We start from the raw sequence: 17,215 nt of genomic DNA, 5'->3' as shown, positions 1-17,215 counted from the left end.
AGATCATCATTAAGGATCTCCAAAAAATCAAGTGGGGGAAAGAAGAAACAAATGCGTAATCAACACTCACAATTTCTTCAGGGTTGCGATGTTTCCAATCTCTTTGGGGATAGAACCGGTCAAACGGTTTGCAACAAGGGAACTGCAACAAAACTCATATCTTTAAGATCACTTTTATTTTATCAAATAAATGCAACATTTATGATTCAAATGGCTCATGACCACTAAAAGGCCATGAATATGAAATGGCTGAAGAACACTGAAGTAAGCACTAAAACAACAAGAACATCACACACACACACATGAATGCATAGCCAAAAAAGACCGTACATGTTGACAAGTAGAAGGGAGCCCCATTCTGGAGGGATGGTACCATTCAGGTAGTTGCGGGTGAGGTCACTAAAAGAGAGTGAAAAGTGAGTCATTTTCGCATTGACAACAGGCATACATGTAACGTAACAACGTGCTTACATTTCTTTGAGATAGGTGAGCCTGGCCATCTCTACTGGGAGTGTTCCTGGCAAATCCAGAGCTTTCATAACTCTGTGCTTCATCACAAAACGAGGTTTCAAATCTTAATTGCAATTTAACAAAGACCTGTCTCGCAGCTATACTGTGACTAAAAGGAAATGCTTCCGCACAAATGAGACCAAAACAGTTAAAAAACACAAATTATTTAGTGGACAAGGACTGGAATTCAACTCAGGAAATGTCCTTAAAAAGAATAAAACTTGCACTTTTTTGGTCAAGAAGAATAAAACTTGCAATTACACAAACAGTTAATGTGCATTTGTTCTGTAGTGATAATAAGCAAGCCAGCTTTGTCAACAAGTTTCAAAACAATGCCAACCACCAACTCCCCATAGAACTGAACATCAATGCTAACTAAGAGCCAGCTCAAAAACACATTGTAGTAAAAGTGAGCAAATTGATCACTCACAGCCCATAAAACACATTGTAGGTAGAATGTGTTGTGTTACTAATTTGTGCATGTATATGTTTATATTATTGTGTTTTTTTTAACTTATATTTAAGAGTTGACTGATCTTCATTATTAGGGGCTTTGCAGTAGTGTTTTCTTGCCCCAAAAAAAAGAAAATTTCTGGATCCGCCATACAGCTGAGCTCATGGTCATGGGTCAACCAATGAAGGAAGGTTCATGCACTGATTCTTATTTCACTTTCAGTTTCAGAAATAGATATGCATTTATTATTGATGTCGACTAAAACTTTCTTGTAACGGGGATAGCAAAAAGTGTTATTTTCATTGCATGAAATGAAAGTCTCTTTCCCCTATAAACCTTTGCGTTTGATGTAATAATTGGTGTGATTTTTAGATTTATATATATATATATATATATATATATATATATATATATATATATATATTGTCAAACAGATTAGTTTGTATGCAAAACAAGACAACGACAGGACAAGACTTCAATCTTATCCTTCTAAACTTTTTACTTCTTTCACATCTAATGTGAAATGCTCTGAATATGGTCCTTCATGTATATCCTCTTATTAGGTGATGTAAGAGCAGGTAAAATTGTTGGACCAACCACATGAATAACGTTGATTCTTGAAATCATCTTAAGATAGTCGAAGAACAAGAGAGATTTTCAAAAGATAGCAATTGGGAATAGGACTGTATAGAATAATGCGTATCTTTTATATCAAATACATAGAAACATAACCAACGTAACCAATTATATTAGCTAGTAGTAGTAATTAACTAGATGTCTTAGGCATTAAGCATCCCAACAAATTCTGAGATGACATCACTGACTAATCTAATACTCCTAAGAGTATCAACATCAAAATTAACTTAAGCATATGTAAATAACCTATCCTAACACTACTCATGTCACTTAATTTAAGAGGAGTGCGGCTACCATATATATACAATAGTATACTCATAGGGATAGAATTAGTGTGGAGTTAGGTGGAACTAAAATATGGAGGATATCCTTACTTTTGCGAGGGTTGATGGACAATCCACTAGATCCGGCACGCGGACTTAAGAATTTCTCCTAATTTAAAACTTGCCTGACATTAGAGGCTCTCCTACCTTGTGAGTGGTCGGCTAGGGTTACGAGAAATCGTTGAGGGAGTGTTAATATAAAGATTGGGTCTGTTTCCAAGTAAAATAAAAATAAATAAACGAGTTGGGCCTGGTGAGATGTTTAAGAATTGGATTTGGGCCTATTTACTTATTAGACTTATGGAATTGGGCTTGGTGTAGAGGTCATAAAATATATAAATAAATAATAAAATTATATATTTTTTAATTTGGCCGGTCCAGTTCGGCTTGGTCTGATTTTTTGGGTGTAGAATTGAAATTGAAATTGGCCAAAACCGATACAGTTCGATTTTTTGAATCGAGTTTGACTTTTTAATAAACACGATTTTTTCTCCCTTTTTTTGGGCCCAATTTGGTTCAGTTGGCCGACTCTTCGGCTCCAATGTCCACCTCTAAATTTAAGGACTTTCATAACTAAATTTAACAGTGCCATACAACTCAATCTTTATTTTCCAACTTATGTGACATTCTCACAACGAGTATTATTTTAACACGATTTTTCCAAAGCAACAATTTCGTGTGTATTATGTGCAAATAGATTGCGAGAAAAAAAAAATACCTTTAAACCTAAGAAGTTACAATAAGTACCATTTTACTTGAGTAAATTCTGAAAGGAAAAATAATATATATAGCCAATGATCTAATATTCCCCAAAAGAAGTTTTGTTTAGGGGTTTTCAGGGACAATCCTATGTCCATGCTAACATGGGCTATAGTCCGAGCGACTTGATATTTTACTAGTCCAATATTAATACTTAGCCCACCAAAGCACACCTCCACACACTCCATCCCAGTGATCCCAACCACATAAAATCTTTTTATTTTTTTCTTTAGTTAACTGATCCCACACATTCCTAGAGAACATCCTTCACTTTTTTCTATCAAAAAAAAAACTTTACCTTTTCTAGTGTACATAAACGACAATTCTTTTTTTTTTTCTTATAAATTTTGGCTACCTTATGTAAGGTAAATTTAGCCTACCCTATTTTCAAATCCTAGATCCGTACCTGGGTCACACACCATCATATATATATATAAATGCATTCCATGTAAACCACATAAAACCGTTAAGATCATTTGGTGTTAGGTGGTGTTAGGAGAGAGAGAGAGAGAGAGAGAGGGGTTTACATGCTGGTAATATGGCAGACAGTGGAATTGGCAAAGGGACAATCACAGTAGAGGCCATTCTGTACTTCGGTTGTATCATTACTCCATCGGTTACTATTATAAATGCATGGATCTGCATCTCCATTGAAATTCCAGTAGTTCGGCTTCCCCAGTGTCTTTGCTATGTCAGCTAAAGTTTGTACTACATATATATATATAAAAAAAACAAAGTGCAACAATAATTTAACACCATATGCTCAATACTCAATATCTACAAATTCATACAATTAGTACCATATATATATATATGTAGAAATGAAAAAATAAATGTCTAAATAAACAAGAACTACAAAGTCATGAATCCAAGCATCATATTACTGAAAGCTTGTACCTACTTTGCATAATTATAAGATGAAGAAAGGAGATTAAGGAAGAAATTTGACATAGATATATTAAGATTATATATATATACACACATACATATACCTTCATCTGGTGGCAATCGAGTAGCTCCAAAAGCAAAATTTGCAAAGCAAACCACCAAGAGAGAATGAAGAAAAAGTCGAGGGAAAAACATGTTCATCAATTAATTTTCTACTGGAAACCTTTCCACAATTGAAGAGGAAAACAGTGCCCAAAATGAGAGCTTTTTTTTCTAAAGGAGATTAGACACTGCATGCAAACACACACGTACTGTGCATAAAGCTGTTTTGACTAAAACACACGTAATCACCCGGATAATAATCAATACATAGAAGTTCCACAGCATCCCTTTTCTCAGTTTTCCATTATTTACATCTTTTGTTTGGAAATATTTTTGCACGTTGAATTAAGATTGATTATTATTTAATTAGTGATCATTTTGAAAAGATCTTGAGTTTAAAAATTAAATTAGTGATTATTATTCAATGTCGTCAATGAAAATTTAATTAGAAAAATAAAGTTCAAAACTCTTTATATCTGTCTGAATGCAGTGCATGTACAAAATAACTCAATATTGTTTTAAATTTTCTCCAACGTAGGTGTGGAAAAATCCAAGTCATCCAACGGAATATTTCTCGTGGAATTTTCATCTTTTTTTTCTTATATATAATTCCATCTTTTTTTTCTTATATATATATATATATATATATATATATTTTTCCGATAAAGGAAAACTTCAACTTGCATGGATAATCTATACAGAAAAGTTCCACAGCATTCCCTTTCTCAGTTTTCCATTATTTGCATCTTAGGTGTGACACTCTGTGACTCACCTAATCAACCAAACAATTAATGTTTCCCATTTTAAATTCATCCATAAAACCAAAATTACTTTCAAAATAATGACAGGTATAGGAATAAGGGTTAGCTTCAGGTCCCAGGTCGAAGAAAAATAAGCTTCAGTCCAAAAAAGATGAAAGGCTGCTGCTGACTGAGTCTTTATAGCGACATCAAATTAATATTCATTATCAATATTGGATAACTTGTCCTTTGCTTGTTTCTTCGTCTAAGAACTTATCAAAAGTTTTATATAACATGAATGAATTTTCCTGGTTAGCTTCAGGTCCCAGGTCGAAGGAAAATAAGCTTCAGTCCAAAAAAGATGAAAGGGTGCTGCTGACTGAGTCTTTAGAGCGACATTAAATTAATACTCCAATTCTATTCTATCAATATCAATATTGGATGACTTGTCCTTTGTTTGTTTCCTCGTCTAAGAAACCTTTAAACGGAAAAAATTAAGGTGGAATATCTGATAATTTTAATTATATTTTAAATGAGGAAACGGACTTATCTAAAGTTTGTAAATTGTAAATTAGAGCAAAGCAGAACTTATCAAAAGTTTTATATAACATGAATGAATTTTCCTGGTTGGTCAAGCAGGCACTTACAAAGCATATGGTGATTATTGTGCTCGGTACTTGTTTACTGCATCTATCAGAAATCATTAAGTACAGACCGATCATACAATTGTTTTACAATTTTTGTTATGTCTTTTGGGAGCTATGAAGGATAAAGTTGAAAACGGATGCCATGAAGGATAAAAGTTGCCCATTTTTCTTATTACTTATTTACAAAACTTGCCATTTTTGTTATCCAGCGATTTTTTCTAAACAATCCATAATATCTAGCTTTTCCATTATTATGGTGTTGCTGGGTAGTTATGTTATATAAAAGTAGGACTTATTATCTAATTTTGTTTTTTTAAAATATGAAGAAGAAAAAAAAGTGAATTTACCATATTATCCTCATTTAATTAATAATTTCAATTATTAATGTTTGAATTAACCAATGGCATTTTCTGGTATTTTGAATGTTTCACCGTTCTCTGCCTTTTGCTTTATATATATAGATAGATAATATATGTTCGTTCATGAATAATATGTATATATAGCTATACATATAAACCATAATTACATATAATGTAGTTATATTAAAATTAATGCAGGTATATTGGATGTCGTATAATGTAGGTAATTTACCTATACATATTTTCGTAGTAGGTATATTATTCAAATGGTAGGTATATTGGATGACATATAATACCTAAATCCGAATCGTAAGTACATTAAAATTAATGTAGGTATATTGGATGTCGTATAATGTAGGTATATTGGAATAGATAATTATGTACACTTTTTATAAATTAAAAAAAGGTACACTATTCATACTAGGTAAATTATATTTTTCATAAAACAAACAATAAAAGGATTATTAGTTATTTTTCATAGAACAAGTAATAGGTACATTATTTTTTCAACATAATTAGTATGTACTAGTATTATTCATAAACAATTATAAAGTAGATTATTAGTCATGTATAATTCATAAAAAGAAAATAATATAAACATTTTATTAAACAAACCGATTACCTAAATCTGTATTTACTGTTAAATTTAAAAAAATGTTTCCAAATTAATTTATATATCCATTACAACCATTTGGAGATCTTTCCAATTTCAACGTCTATCATTATATACAATCCAATTAAAAACTGTTTCCATATTGATTCCTATATTAATATACAAAATGCAATAATAGCTTAGTTGGGGGTATTTTTGGAATCTAAAAAGTACAATAAATCAAATTTTATGCTTAATTAGGTAACTTACTGAGTTGGATCCTAGTCATGGGTTTTTACTTATACAAATTGGGTATTATTTATAGGAACAAAAAATGAAGGATTGTAAGTACAGCAAATTGAATTTGAAGGATGTAAGCCAAATTTACTATTACTTTTTTTAATTCCAAAATCTGCATGCAAACATGCACATCAAAAGGCTGTTTTGACTAAAACACATAATCACCCGAATATAATAATCTATACGTAAAAGTTCCACAGCAATCCCTTTTTCAAGTGTCCATTATTTACATCTTTTGGATAGACACTCCAACTTCCCAATTAGCCAGTCAATGCATTGAAGCTGTATGTTCTTAATTTAATTCATATCTGTCAAAGAAAAAATAAAGAAAAAAGAGCCACTTGTGTCAAGAGCCAGCCATGTGTGACTATGTGACTCACCTAACCGACCAAACAATTAATGTTTCCCATTTTAAATTCATCCATAAAACCAAAATTACTTTCAAAATAATGACAGTGATAGGAATTAAAGGGTTAGTTTCAGGTCCCATGTCGAAGAAAAATAAGCTTCAGTCCAAAAAAGATGAAAGGGTGCTGTTGACTGAGTCTTTAGAGCGACATTAAAGTTAATATTCCAATTTTGTTCTATCAATATCAATATGACTTGTCCTTTCTTTGTTTCTTCGTCTAAGAAACCTTTAAACGAAAAAAATTGTGGTGGAATATCTGATAATTTTAATTATATTTTAAATGAGGAAACGGACTTATCTAAAGTTTGTAAATTGTAAATTAGAGCAAATCAGAACTTATCAAAAGTGTTATATAACATGAATGAATTTTCCTGGTTGGTCAAGCAGGCACCTACAAAGCCTATCGGGATTTTAATGTGTCCGGAGACTACTTATTTACTGCATCTATTAGAAATCATTAAGTACAGTCTATCTACTATGTAATTGTGGAAGTAGCACCGATCATACAATTGTTTTACAGTTTTTGTGATGTTTTTTGGGAGCTATATTTTATTTCCTCAATTGCTACATTCGGATTGTTAGTTTTTGTTCTTCTAATGTTTTTAGCTTTCGGATTGATAGAAACAGTGACAAAGCTTAGCTTCCAAGTAATTTATTCAGTTTTCCTGACTCTAAAAAGATATAATCTGCCCTGTATTGCAAATTATGTCATCGTAATGCAATCTTCTCAAAAGATATAATATACCAGCTTCTGTGCTGTAGCAAAGTTGATCCAAGGGATTCATAATTTACATTTACCAATTTACCATGCTGTAGAAACATCAATATTATTCTTTCAGCTATCTTGCCAAACAAAAAATATATATGCGTGGGTATATATAGAGAGGGAGTAGAGATGATATATGAACATAAATGTTTGAGAGTCAACACAGTTTGCTCAGTTTCTCTCATTTCTGTTGTCCCAGTAAGTTGAATCAGGATTGACTGGATAGAGATCATGAGCAGATGTAGATGAACCAGTCCAAGGCCCTTCAGTTGACGCGGTTTGTGTCTGGCTCTCACTGGTTTTCCTTCCAAAACTGGATTCAAAATGTTTCCTCATTGCTTCAATCTCATTAGTTGAGGCATTTGGATCTGAGACCAATTCCTGAACAGCAGCCCTGCCTTCAAGCATGCTCACAACTGAAGACATGGTAGGCCTAACTGTTGAAGTGACATTGCAGCAGAGGAGAGCCACATTGATTGTAAGCATCATCTCTTCTTTGTTGAAGTCTGAGCTCAACCTTGGATCCACTAGGTCCATTAAATTCCCTTGCTCTTTTAGTAGATGTGCCTAGAAACAGCAAAGTACAAAAAAGCAACATAATTTGTCTATCTTTACAAATAATTTCACTGATCTTACGTATATATAAGGTAAATACAGTGATACTACTAGTCATTCAGGTTTAATATTGTCAGAGAAAGATAAAGTGCTCAGGCATTCAATAAAAGAGAATCAATGCCAAATGAAGCCAGACTTGATTTTGGATCATCATTAAAACTATTGCAGTATCAATCACTTCCCCTCAGCCAGAGACACAGAATAGAGATAAACAGTATCAGACTAAATTTAACTTTAAATGAGGAAGCAATCATGTTACCCAATCAAGAAGATAAAAGCTTTCTTCCTTTGACCTGTAACTGGTGTTGTTCCTCCCACTAGCAATTTCCAATACAAGAATTCCAAAGCTATAAACATCTGCTTTGTCAGTCAGATAACCCCGCATTGCATATTCAGGTGCCATATATCCACTGCAAAAAATCGCTCATCATTTCCCCATATTTAGCTTAGCGAAATACTAAAAATACTACAAAGTTTCTTTAACAGTACAGATCTAGTTAAGTTTGAAACTTATAAAAAGTAGAGAAACCTCCATCTGTTTCCTATTTCTATGGACCCATCATCAGGGTGGAAGAAATTAAAATAAAAGTATAAGAAGAAAAAAAAAATAGCACAGGGACTCACTAAGTTCCAGCAATACGGGTGCTAATGTGTGTATTATCCTCTTCATCAAGCTTGGCCAATCCAAAGTCAGATATCTTTGGGGTAAGATTTTTATCAAGCAGCACATTAGTAGCCTTGATGTCTCTATGAACGACCTTCAATCTTGATTCCTCGTGGAGGTAAGCCAAACCTCTAGCTATACCAACACAGATCTTGTGCCTTGTTGGCCAATCCAACTTCAACCGACTTTCTTCTGGCCCTTCAATTTGTCAAATTACTCGAAGTTAGTTATAAGGGACATATTTTTTATGTATAAGATCTTTTATACCCATCTGCATGAACCGAATGAAGTTTAGGCATACAAGAGTAATATTTACCAAACAAAGCACGAGCAAGGCTATTATTTTCCATGTACTCATAGACAAGCAATAGTTGATTTCCTTCAATACAGCATCCGTGAAGCTTGACAAGATGAGGGTGTTGCAGAGCAGAAATCATGCCTATCTCATTCACAAATTCACGATTCCCTTGCTTTGATTTGGAAGAAAGCTGCTTGACAGCAATTACGGTGCCATCTGATAGAAGGCCCTGCATTTGAGAAACAAAGTCAAAATCACTTCTCTAAAAAGCAGAGCAACTTTAATAACAATGCTTACAATTAATCAAGTAAGCCCAAATGCAATAAATAAGAAATATTGGTTCCACAGAATACCTTGTAAACAGGACCAAAACCACCTTCGCCAATCTTATTGGCTTTGTCAAAGTTGTTTGTGGCATCTTTGAGTTGCCTGAAGCTAAATTTACCAGTTTGCAGGTCCACGCCCTTTAAATCTGTGTAAGAAGCAAACTCATATGAGAAATTGTCTACACGAATTTCATAATGGTAGCATTTTTATTTCTTAATATCATGCGACTGATTCAAGGCCTAGAATTTAACAAGTAACTGGATCTATAGGTAGGCAGACTTCGCATCAAAGGTTTCAACAGTATAATATATTCTAGCAGAATCAAGGCGTTAGAAAGTTCAATATTTAAATAAATATCAACTTACAGAGTGTGCCTAAATATACACGAAAAGTACATACAAAATAACAGCATAAACTGCACGTACCATCCTCCAAAGTATTTTGTTGTCCTAGGAGGCCTCTCCTCCAAAGAATACCAAAAATCAGTAATATAATGAAGACTCCTCCAGCCACAATTCCAACTACTGCACCTACAGATATGCCACTTCCACCAGATGCAGGTGATATTACAGGTTCTGGTGGGGGTACAAAGTCTGCCGGAAGAAGAATAGCTTTATTAGAGTAAATGCGAAAGTAATAGATAAGAGATTGCATTATTCAAACAGCTACCTAAAGCCGGTTCTCTTAATTGTGTTGTAATATTAATGCCTAACATGATATTTATATATGAGAAGCTCCCAATGGTCTACAAATAGTAATTAGAAGAAGCTCAGAACAGCGTAAACTTACCAGGATCTACAGAAATAGCTGATATAAGAGGACCATAAACTCCTCTAAGAGGGATACCGGTCGTCCCTTTCCCAGCCCAATAAAAACGGATCTCCAAGGTACCACTAGTTACAGCAGCAGTATAGTTCATTATGACTGCAGTACTAATCCCACCAGCTTTATCGACAATATTGAAATCCTTCTGCACTAGTCTCCCCTGCAATATCCTAGTTTTGTTACATAACATTTCATTATCGTAATGTGGTTTATTTTTTCAGCCTTGACAACCTATTTTACATGTTATTACTAGAAATTCATAAAACATTTGAATTAACCAGGAACTAAACAGTGTCTGTTGACCTTTACCTGAATGTAAACATCAAATATACGCCTTCCCAGGCTTTTATATGTTTTGCCATTTGTAAACCCTGTCTCTGCAAAATGGAGGTTTACAGTGTAGTTTCCATTTCCCAGACAAAACCCATAATAAGTTAGAGAGATGGGAGAAAGGCGTGCATTCATGTACAGTTTTGGGTTGGCCATGGAGAGTATCGATTCATTATTTTGGATAAAGGTGTCTTGAGGACGGTCATCATCAGTAAAGTAACCAGTGCTGCTTAAAGCCCAATTTGTTGAACTCTGGCGAAACGATGAAGGTCCAACTGAATCTGTGTCACCATTAAATGTTGTATTTTTTTCCCCAAAAACAGTTACTTCTTTTCCACCACAATTTATATGGAGAGAGTACCAAGCTACAACAGAAAGCAAAAGATTAGTGGCCATTGAGGAGGAAAACAAAAAAGAATCAACCCCAGAAGAAGAAAAAAAAGGCAATTATTTCTATTATTCCATTTTGGCATTAGAAGATTCAGGGGTACGATGAATGACTGCACATGCAGGTTCATGATGGGTTGAGGCAAGTGTTCTTTCACATGGTACTTTTCCTTTTGGATCATACAAACCTCCAGCTCCCCCAAAAAAAAAAATTCAAAGATAAATAAATATATCTTGAAGCAATATGTGGAAACCCAACTTACTTTTTGGACATTTTGCAGTTCTGAAACATGAAACAGTTTTTCTGGTAGGATAATGCAGGATCCAGAAGAAGTCAGCAAGATAACATCATAAATGAAAATAAGTTGTAAAATAAAATAAGAATACTCAGTTGGAATGCCAGGTAATTTATCTACGCATGCTTTCGGAGGATTAATTTGTAACTTACGAACTATTGCCCTTTGAAGAGCTTGCAAACAAGTTCCTGTAGAAATTAACACAAATTGAAAATTTAAGTTTGCTCTACAAGACACAAACAAAGTAAACTCAAGCTAATGAAAACATTCTTACAAGCCGCCTTGTGATTGACAACCTGTGTCCCCTATGGTGAAGTTATTATATGAAAGATCACTGCACAAAAAGGGCTGTTATGTAAATTCCTTTCCAAATGCAGTATGAGAACAGAAAATAAAATGAGGAGCAAGAGGTAGGTATTAACATGGTTGGACTGAAGTTTTGAAATCATAGTTTATATCAATTCTAGCAAGATTTAATTCTGAAAATCCAATATTAAAACAATCAACCAAACTTCATGAGATGAAAAATATTAGCTACTTTCACTATTCATAGTCATAGGTGCCTAAGCTCTCACAACTGTCCACGTTAAGCCAAGTTCACCTTAAAATTTCCTCGTACTGAATTTGGTCAAGCTACCCACATCTCATAACATATAGTATACCAAGATGATAAAGGTCCACCCCAAGACAAGGGCATAGCCATCATTTAATTTCAGGATGCTCTCTTCCCTTGGAACTACCTTCTATGTTGATTAGGTCAATCTCTCCAACTTATGCATCTACTAAACACTGTTGAATATGTCGAATCCTATCCTTCCTTGTCTTCCCACACATCCATCTTGACATTCTCATTCCCACCACACTCATTTTATGAACATGTTGTTTTCTAAGTGCCTAGAATTTCGTCCCATATAGCGTGGCTGGTCTACCAATATATGCAAAAAAATGTTTTGGAGATATGAGGGAAACTTTGAAAAAGCTTAGGAGTCATAAACTTAGGAACATTTTAGGATACTTTCAAAACTTCAAATTCTTACATGAAAAGGAATAGCTACTATCTAAGAATGCTATCAACAATTTTAAAATCAGTGATCATGAGAAAATAAAGAATGTACATTAATGCCTATTTCATGAGTATAATTGTAAGTGAAGCTCCAATATGAAAAGTCATGTTAAAGCATGTACGGTGCTTTATCCAGCATTAGACATCATAAATTTCCTTACTACGTAACTAAATATTAGCATTTGGAAGAGACGCTTACAAGTTTTCTTTCGTCCAAGTAGGCACAGGTCCAGTCAGCAAGTTTCCAGTTAAGAATCTAAACATAATTGATACAGGAAAAAGGGCATAAATTACTAGAAGGGGGTATAGACATGAGCAATGAATTACTAGATTTGTTTGCTTGAGTATTAACGAATTAAAAAATATATTCATTCCAGTATAACTTGTGAGTCATTAGTTATATAGTAAGCATGATTAACACGTCCAGCTTGTAGGGCTGGGGTGTGACAAAACCATTGAAGAATGTCTGCTTGAGTTTTCTTGTAAGAAAGCCAAGATTTGTTATTCAAATTGCTTACATAAAATCCACTTTTGCTAGAGCAACAAAGCTGCTTGGAATTTCCCCGGTTAGCTTGTTAAAGCTGAGGTCTCTGCACAAACCAATAACAAATGCATTTCAGATATGCTCCCCTAAAGAAAGACGTTATTTAAATTAAAAATAATAATAAAAACTTTCCAGGAATAAGGTAAGTGTCAAATATATGCCATGATCTGCTCGTGTATACATGTGTGTGAGTGCGCTGATTACTTAAAAATAGGGCATGTTCTCTTTGTACATACAGAAACATGTGGCCCCCTCCAACATCCTCAAAGTCATTCAATTCCTTGAGTTATTAGAATAGCATCTAGAAAGAAGATAATTTATCTGAAGACAGTAAATAAAACATGGACAAAGACATTTGTACTAACAAAGTTTTCAAACTCTTCATGTCCCCGAGATATGGGGGTAGCTGTCCGATAATATTGCAACTCCTCAACATCCTGTAACAGAAAAACTAAACTTGTGAGTTTGCAAAAGACTTCTGGTACAGGCAGACATTGTGTGTCATGCAAGCATTAACTCACAGTGTCTTCATGCTTTTCATATTCTCAAGTGGAGGAAAGGGTGCTTCAGGCCCACTCAAGTCAGTAATTCTCCTGCATGTTAAAATCGAGCAATGAACATCCAGAATATTGCTAATCTGTTTGTATTTATAAATAGATAGAAAATCAAAATCCATACTAACAAGTCAGTTAAATTTGTCAAATGAGAAATGCCGGAAGGAATTGGCCCCGTCAAACCACTAGCCTGAATCAGTCTGTTTTAACAAGTCATAACATTTGAATTAGTGACAATATTCAGAATCAATTAGCAGCAAAGATAACAACAACAACAACAACAACAACAACAAAACTCACAGTTTCTCAAGCTTTGTCCAGTTCTTTATAAAATCAGGTATCTGCCCAGAAAAGTGACTGTCACCCACCCGGCTGCATAATGATTGGCAAAGGAAAACAGTATCAATTAATCCTATAATGCGATATTTGGGTGCTTAGGAAACCTTTAAGAAAAAAGAACAACAGAAGCTTACAAGTCTTTTAGTGTGGTAAGATTTCCAAATGTATCTGGCAACTCCCCAGTAAAATTATTTGAGGTAAGAAGCCTAACCATGAAGGAGACATAACAATTATATTAAAGATAAAGAAGTCAATGATTTCTGATGAAAATACCCAGCATCTGTCTAAAGCAAAGCGATTCCATATAATGAACCAAATATTCTATTATCACGATAACATTCGGAATAGGAGAATCTTACATTCTTTCTATGAGGGGCAAATTCCCAAGCTGCCAAGGGAGCACTCCAGAGAAATTATTCATAGTGATGTCCCTACACAAAGCAAATTCAATTCCATTGAGTTAAAAAAGATCATCATTAAGAATCTCCAAAAAATCAAGTGGGGGAAAGAATAAACAAATGCATAATCAACACTCACAAACTCTTCAGGGTTGTGATGTTTCCAATCTCTTTGGGGATAGAACCAGTCAAACGGTTTGCAACAAGGGAACTGCAACAAAACTCATATGTTTATGATCACTTTTATCAAATAAATGGCTCAATAACATTATATGGCCATCAATAAGAACATGACATGAACATCAACACACACACACACACACACATGTATGCAGAGTGAAAAAAAAGACAGTACATGTTAATAAGTGGAAGGGAGCTCCATTCTGGAGGGATGGTACCACTCAGGTAGTTGCGGGTGAGGTCACTGAAAGAGAGTGAAAAAATGAGTCATTTTCTCATTGACAACAGACATACATGTAAGGTAACAACGTGCTTACATTTCTTTGAGATAGGTGAGCCTAGCCATCTCTTTTGGGAGTGTTCCTGGCAAATCCTGAGCTTTCATAACTCTGTGCTTCATCACAAAACAAGGTTTCAAATGTTAATTGCAATTTAACAAAGACCTGTCTCGCAGCTACACTGTGACTAGAAAGAAATGCTTCTGAAAAATCACAAAGGAGACCAAAACAGTTAAAACACAAATTATTTAGAGAAAATACTTCACTTCTGAAAAGTCGGCTTTACCAAACGCGAATTATGGGTTTAAGACTCAAAAATTGTTTTTGAGTTTAGAGAAAATGCTTAACTTGCAATTACGCAAACAGTTAATGTGCATTTTGTTATGTAGTGATAAATAAGAAACCCAGCTCTTTCAAAGCCTGCATACAGCAGAGTAATACCAACTACCCACTCATCATAGAACTGAGCATCAATTCATCAACTCATCATAGAACTGAGAAATTTTTCTGCATTTTCTTGAATTCATCAAATAGAAATAAAATTTGAAGGAAAACCATTCAAGGCCACTTCCACTCATGAACCATAACCCATGAACCATGACCCATGACTCAAAGCCGCCTGAGCCCAGTCTTAAAAACACTATTTCTGGAAAACACCATTGCCAAATTACCTTGGTTGCCTTGCCTGGCCCCACATATATTGAACAGGTGGAAGAGGACGTGGCAACGGCCAATTTTGGAGGTGGCGTGATGATATTTTAAGTCAATTGAGGGGCCAATGTGAAAATGATAAATAATTGATAGACGTGCGGTCCCCAGAAAACCAAATGTCCAATCACAGCTGAGCTCATGGGCCAATCAAGGAAGCTTCATGCACTGATTTCAGTGCCGGAGATAGTTCACGGGCCTCGCAGACTTTGTCCTTTGATGTAATAATTGTGGTGCTTTTTGGTTTTATTTGTATGCCAAAACAAGACAAGACTTCGATCTTATCCTTCTAAACTTCACTTATTTCTTTCACATCAAAACTCAAGTAACTTAAACGAATTCGAGCATCCTACTCAAAATCAATTAGCTTTTTATCTCTAATGTGAAATGCTCTCAATATGGTCCTTTACGCGTATATTCTTATATGATGATGTGAAAGTATGTGAACTTATTGGGTCAACCACGTGAATAATGCTGACTCTTAATACCATCTTAAGATAGTTTAAGAACAAGAGAGATTTTCAAGAGAAAGCTTTTTTATCAAATACATAGAAACATAACCAACCTAAATAATCATATTAGCTAGTAGTAGTAATTAACTAGATGTCTTAGGCATTAAGCATCCCAACAAATTCTGGGATGATATCACTGACTAATCTAATACTCCTATGAGTATCAACATCAAAATTAACTTAAGCATATATGTAAATAACCTATCCTAACACTACTCATGTCACTTAATTTAAGTGCGGGTACCATATATAATAGTATACTCATAGTGATAGAATTAGTGTGGAATTAGGTGGAACTAAAGTACGGAGGATCCTTATTTTTGTAAGGGTTAGATTTGGCAGGCGGACATAAGAATTTCTCATAGTTTGAACCTTCCCTAACATTTAGAGGCTCTGTACCTTTAACTTATCCGAGAAAGTTAGAAAAATTGTTAGAACCAAAAGAACGAGTTGGACTTTAAATTTTGAGACTTATGGACAAGAGTAAGTAACTATCAGTAGTACTTCTTCACAGAGAGAGAGAGAGAGAGAGAGAGAGAGAGAGAGAGAGAGAGAGAGAGAAGTTTACATGCTGGTAATATGGCAGACAGTGGAATTGGCAAAGGAACAATTACAGGTGACGCCATACTCAAATCCTTTGGTCGGATTGGTATCAGTCCATGGTTTTTGATTGTTGCATGGATCTGGATCTCCACTGAAATCCCAGTTCGTCTTCCCCAGTGTCTTTGCTATGTCAGCTAAAGTTTGTACTGCATATATATATAAAACAAAGTGCAACAATAATTTAACACCATATGCTCAATACTCAATATCTACAAATTCACACAATTACTACCATTAATGTCTAAATAAACAAGAACTACAAAGTCATGAATCCAAGCATCGTATATACGTATACCTTCATCTCGTGGCAATCGAGTAACTCCAAAAGCAAAATTTGCAAAGCAAACTACCAAGAGAGAATGAAGAAAAAGTCGAGGGAGGAAGAACATATTCACTCAATTAATTTTGTAAGGGAAACCTTTTCACATTTGAAGAGGAAAACAGTGCCCAAAATGAGTATGGGTTTGTGTTGTGAGGAGAATTGGTGCTTACCGCAAACAGCTTTATATGCAAAGAGAAAGAGAAAGAGAAGGGTTTGTGTAGTGGTAGGTGGTGGGTGGTGGGAGAGGGAGTAGACCTCGAAGATCTCAAACTGAAGTCAAATACTTCAAATTATAAGTTTACATAAAATTATTATTCTCATCCACTCTCCTTATAATAATTTTACGTTTACATAAAATCACTTTAAATTACCACTTCAAATTAATGTTTTTTAATAAATAAAGAAAAATTGATCCTTATGTCACTGTTGGATTTGGTCCCTGTCTTTGGTGTATTGGGCAAAAAATTAATCCGTCACCATAATTGGA

General features: G+C 34.4%; 2 protein-coding genes across 5 annotated transcripts; both read right to left on the bottom strand.

Annotated features, from left to right (window-relative positions):
- Positions 1 to 66: 66 nt before the first annotated feature.
- LOC110745400 (putative leucine-rich repeat receptor-like serine/threonine-protein kinase At3g14840) lies at positions 67 to 3,836 on the bottom strand. Its single transcript, XM_088252395.1, has 5 exons — positions 3,675 to 3,836; positions 3,210 to 3,390; positions 472 to 543; positions 331 to 399; positions 67 to 142 (listed from the first exon to the last, which is right to left on the bottom strand). Exons 1-5 carry the CDS (start codon positions 3,769 to 3,771, stop codon positions 67 to 69), a joined length of 495 nt encoding a protein of 164 aa, XP_088108521.1. The 5' UTR covers positions 3,772 to 3,836.
- Positions 3,837 to 7,422: 3,586 nt separating this feature from the next.
- Positions 7,423 to 16,983, bottom strand: LOC110757570 (putative leucine-rich repeat receptor-like serine/threonine-protein kinase At3g14840). 4 transcript variants are annotated; one of them, XM_088251867.1, is made up of 24 exons: positions 16,702 to 16,983; positions 16,372 to 16,552; positions 14,623 to 14,694; positions 14,481 to 14,549; positions 14,265 to 14,336; positions 14,087 to 14,158; positions 13,862 to 13,933; positions 13,689 to 13,760; positions 13,517 to 13,588; positions 13,356 to 13,427; positions 13,200 to 13,271; positions 12,809 to 12,880; positions 12,490 to 12,546; positions 11,502 to 11,561; positions 11,380 to 11,415; positions 11,195 to 11,235; positions 10,524 to 10,909; positions 10,179 to 10,374; positions 9,815 to 9,982; positions 9,416 to 9,534; positions 9,081 to 9,291; positions 8,725 to 8,962; positions 8,360 to 8,510; positions 7,423 to 8,052 (listed from the first exon to the last, which is right to left on the bottom strand). In XM_088251867.1, exons 1-24 carry the CDS (start codon positions 16,793 to 16,795, stop codon positions 7,657 to 7,659), a joined length of 3,051 nt encoding a protein of 1,016 aa, XP_088107993.1. In that variant the 5' UTR covers positions 16,796 to 16,983; the 3' UTR covers positions 7,423 to 7,656. The 4 variants fall into 4 exon arrangements, with proteins under 4 accessions (XP_088107993.1, XP_088107996.1, XP_088107994.1 ...); XM_088251870.1 differs by lacking the exons at positions 16,372 to 16,552; positions 16,702 to 16,983 and adding an exon at positions 15,025 to 15,177; XM_088251868.1 differs by lacking the exons at positions 16,372 to 16,552; positions 16,702 to 16,983 and adding an exon at positions 14,932 to 15,175.
- Positions 16,984 to 17,215: the final 232 nt, after the last annotated feature.

Source organism: Prunus avium, chromosome 4, assembly GCF_965620075.1.
Source record: "Prunus avium chromosome 4, drPruAviu1.hap1.1, whole genome shotgun sequence".
Lineage (NCBI taxonomy): Eukaryota > Viridiplantae > Streptophyta > Magnoliopsida > Rosales > Rosaceae > Prunus > Prunus avium.
Note: the sequence above shows the minus strand (reverse complement) of the source record. Positions and strands in the feature narration are given on the sequence as shown.

Bases quoted from the DNA above. Each gene is read 5' to 3' on its own strand.
- LOC110745400 (XM_088252395.1), bottom strand. From the start codon at position 3,771: ATGAACATGTTTTTCCCTCGACTTTTTCTTCATTCTCTCTTGGTGGTT. The intron at 400-471 runs GTAAGCACGTTG...ACTCTCTTTTAG, and splicing joins CTCACCTATCTCAAAGAAAT to TGACCTCACCCGCAACTACC. The intron at 143-330 runs GTACGGTCTTTT...GTTTTGTTGCAG, and splicing joins TCCCTTCTACTTGTCAACAT to TTCCCTTGTTGCAAACCGTT.
- LOC110757570 (XM_088251867.1), bottom strand. From the start codon at position 16,795: ATGTTCTTCCTCCCTCGACTTTTTCTTCATTCTCTCTTGGTAGTTTGC. The intron at 12,547-12,808 runs GTAAGCAATTTG...AATTATGTTTAG, and splicing joins CTAGCAAAAGTGGATTTTAT to ATTCTTAACTGGAAACTTGC. The intron at 10,375-10,523 runs GTAAAGGTCAAC...AGGATATTGCAG, and splicing joins TATTTGATGTTTACATTCAG to GGGAGACTAGTGCAGAAGGA.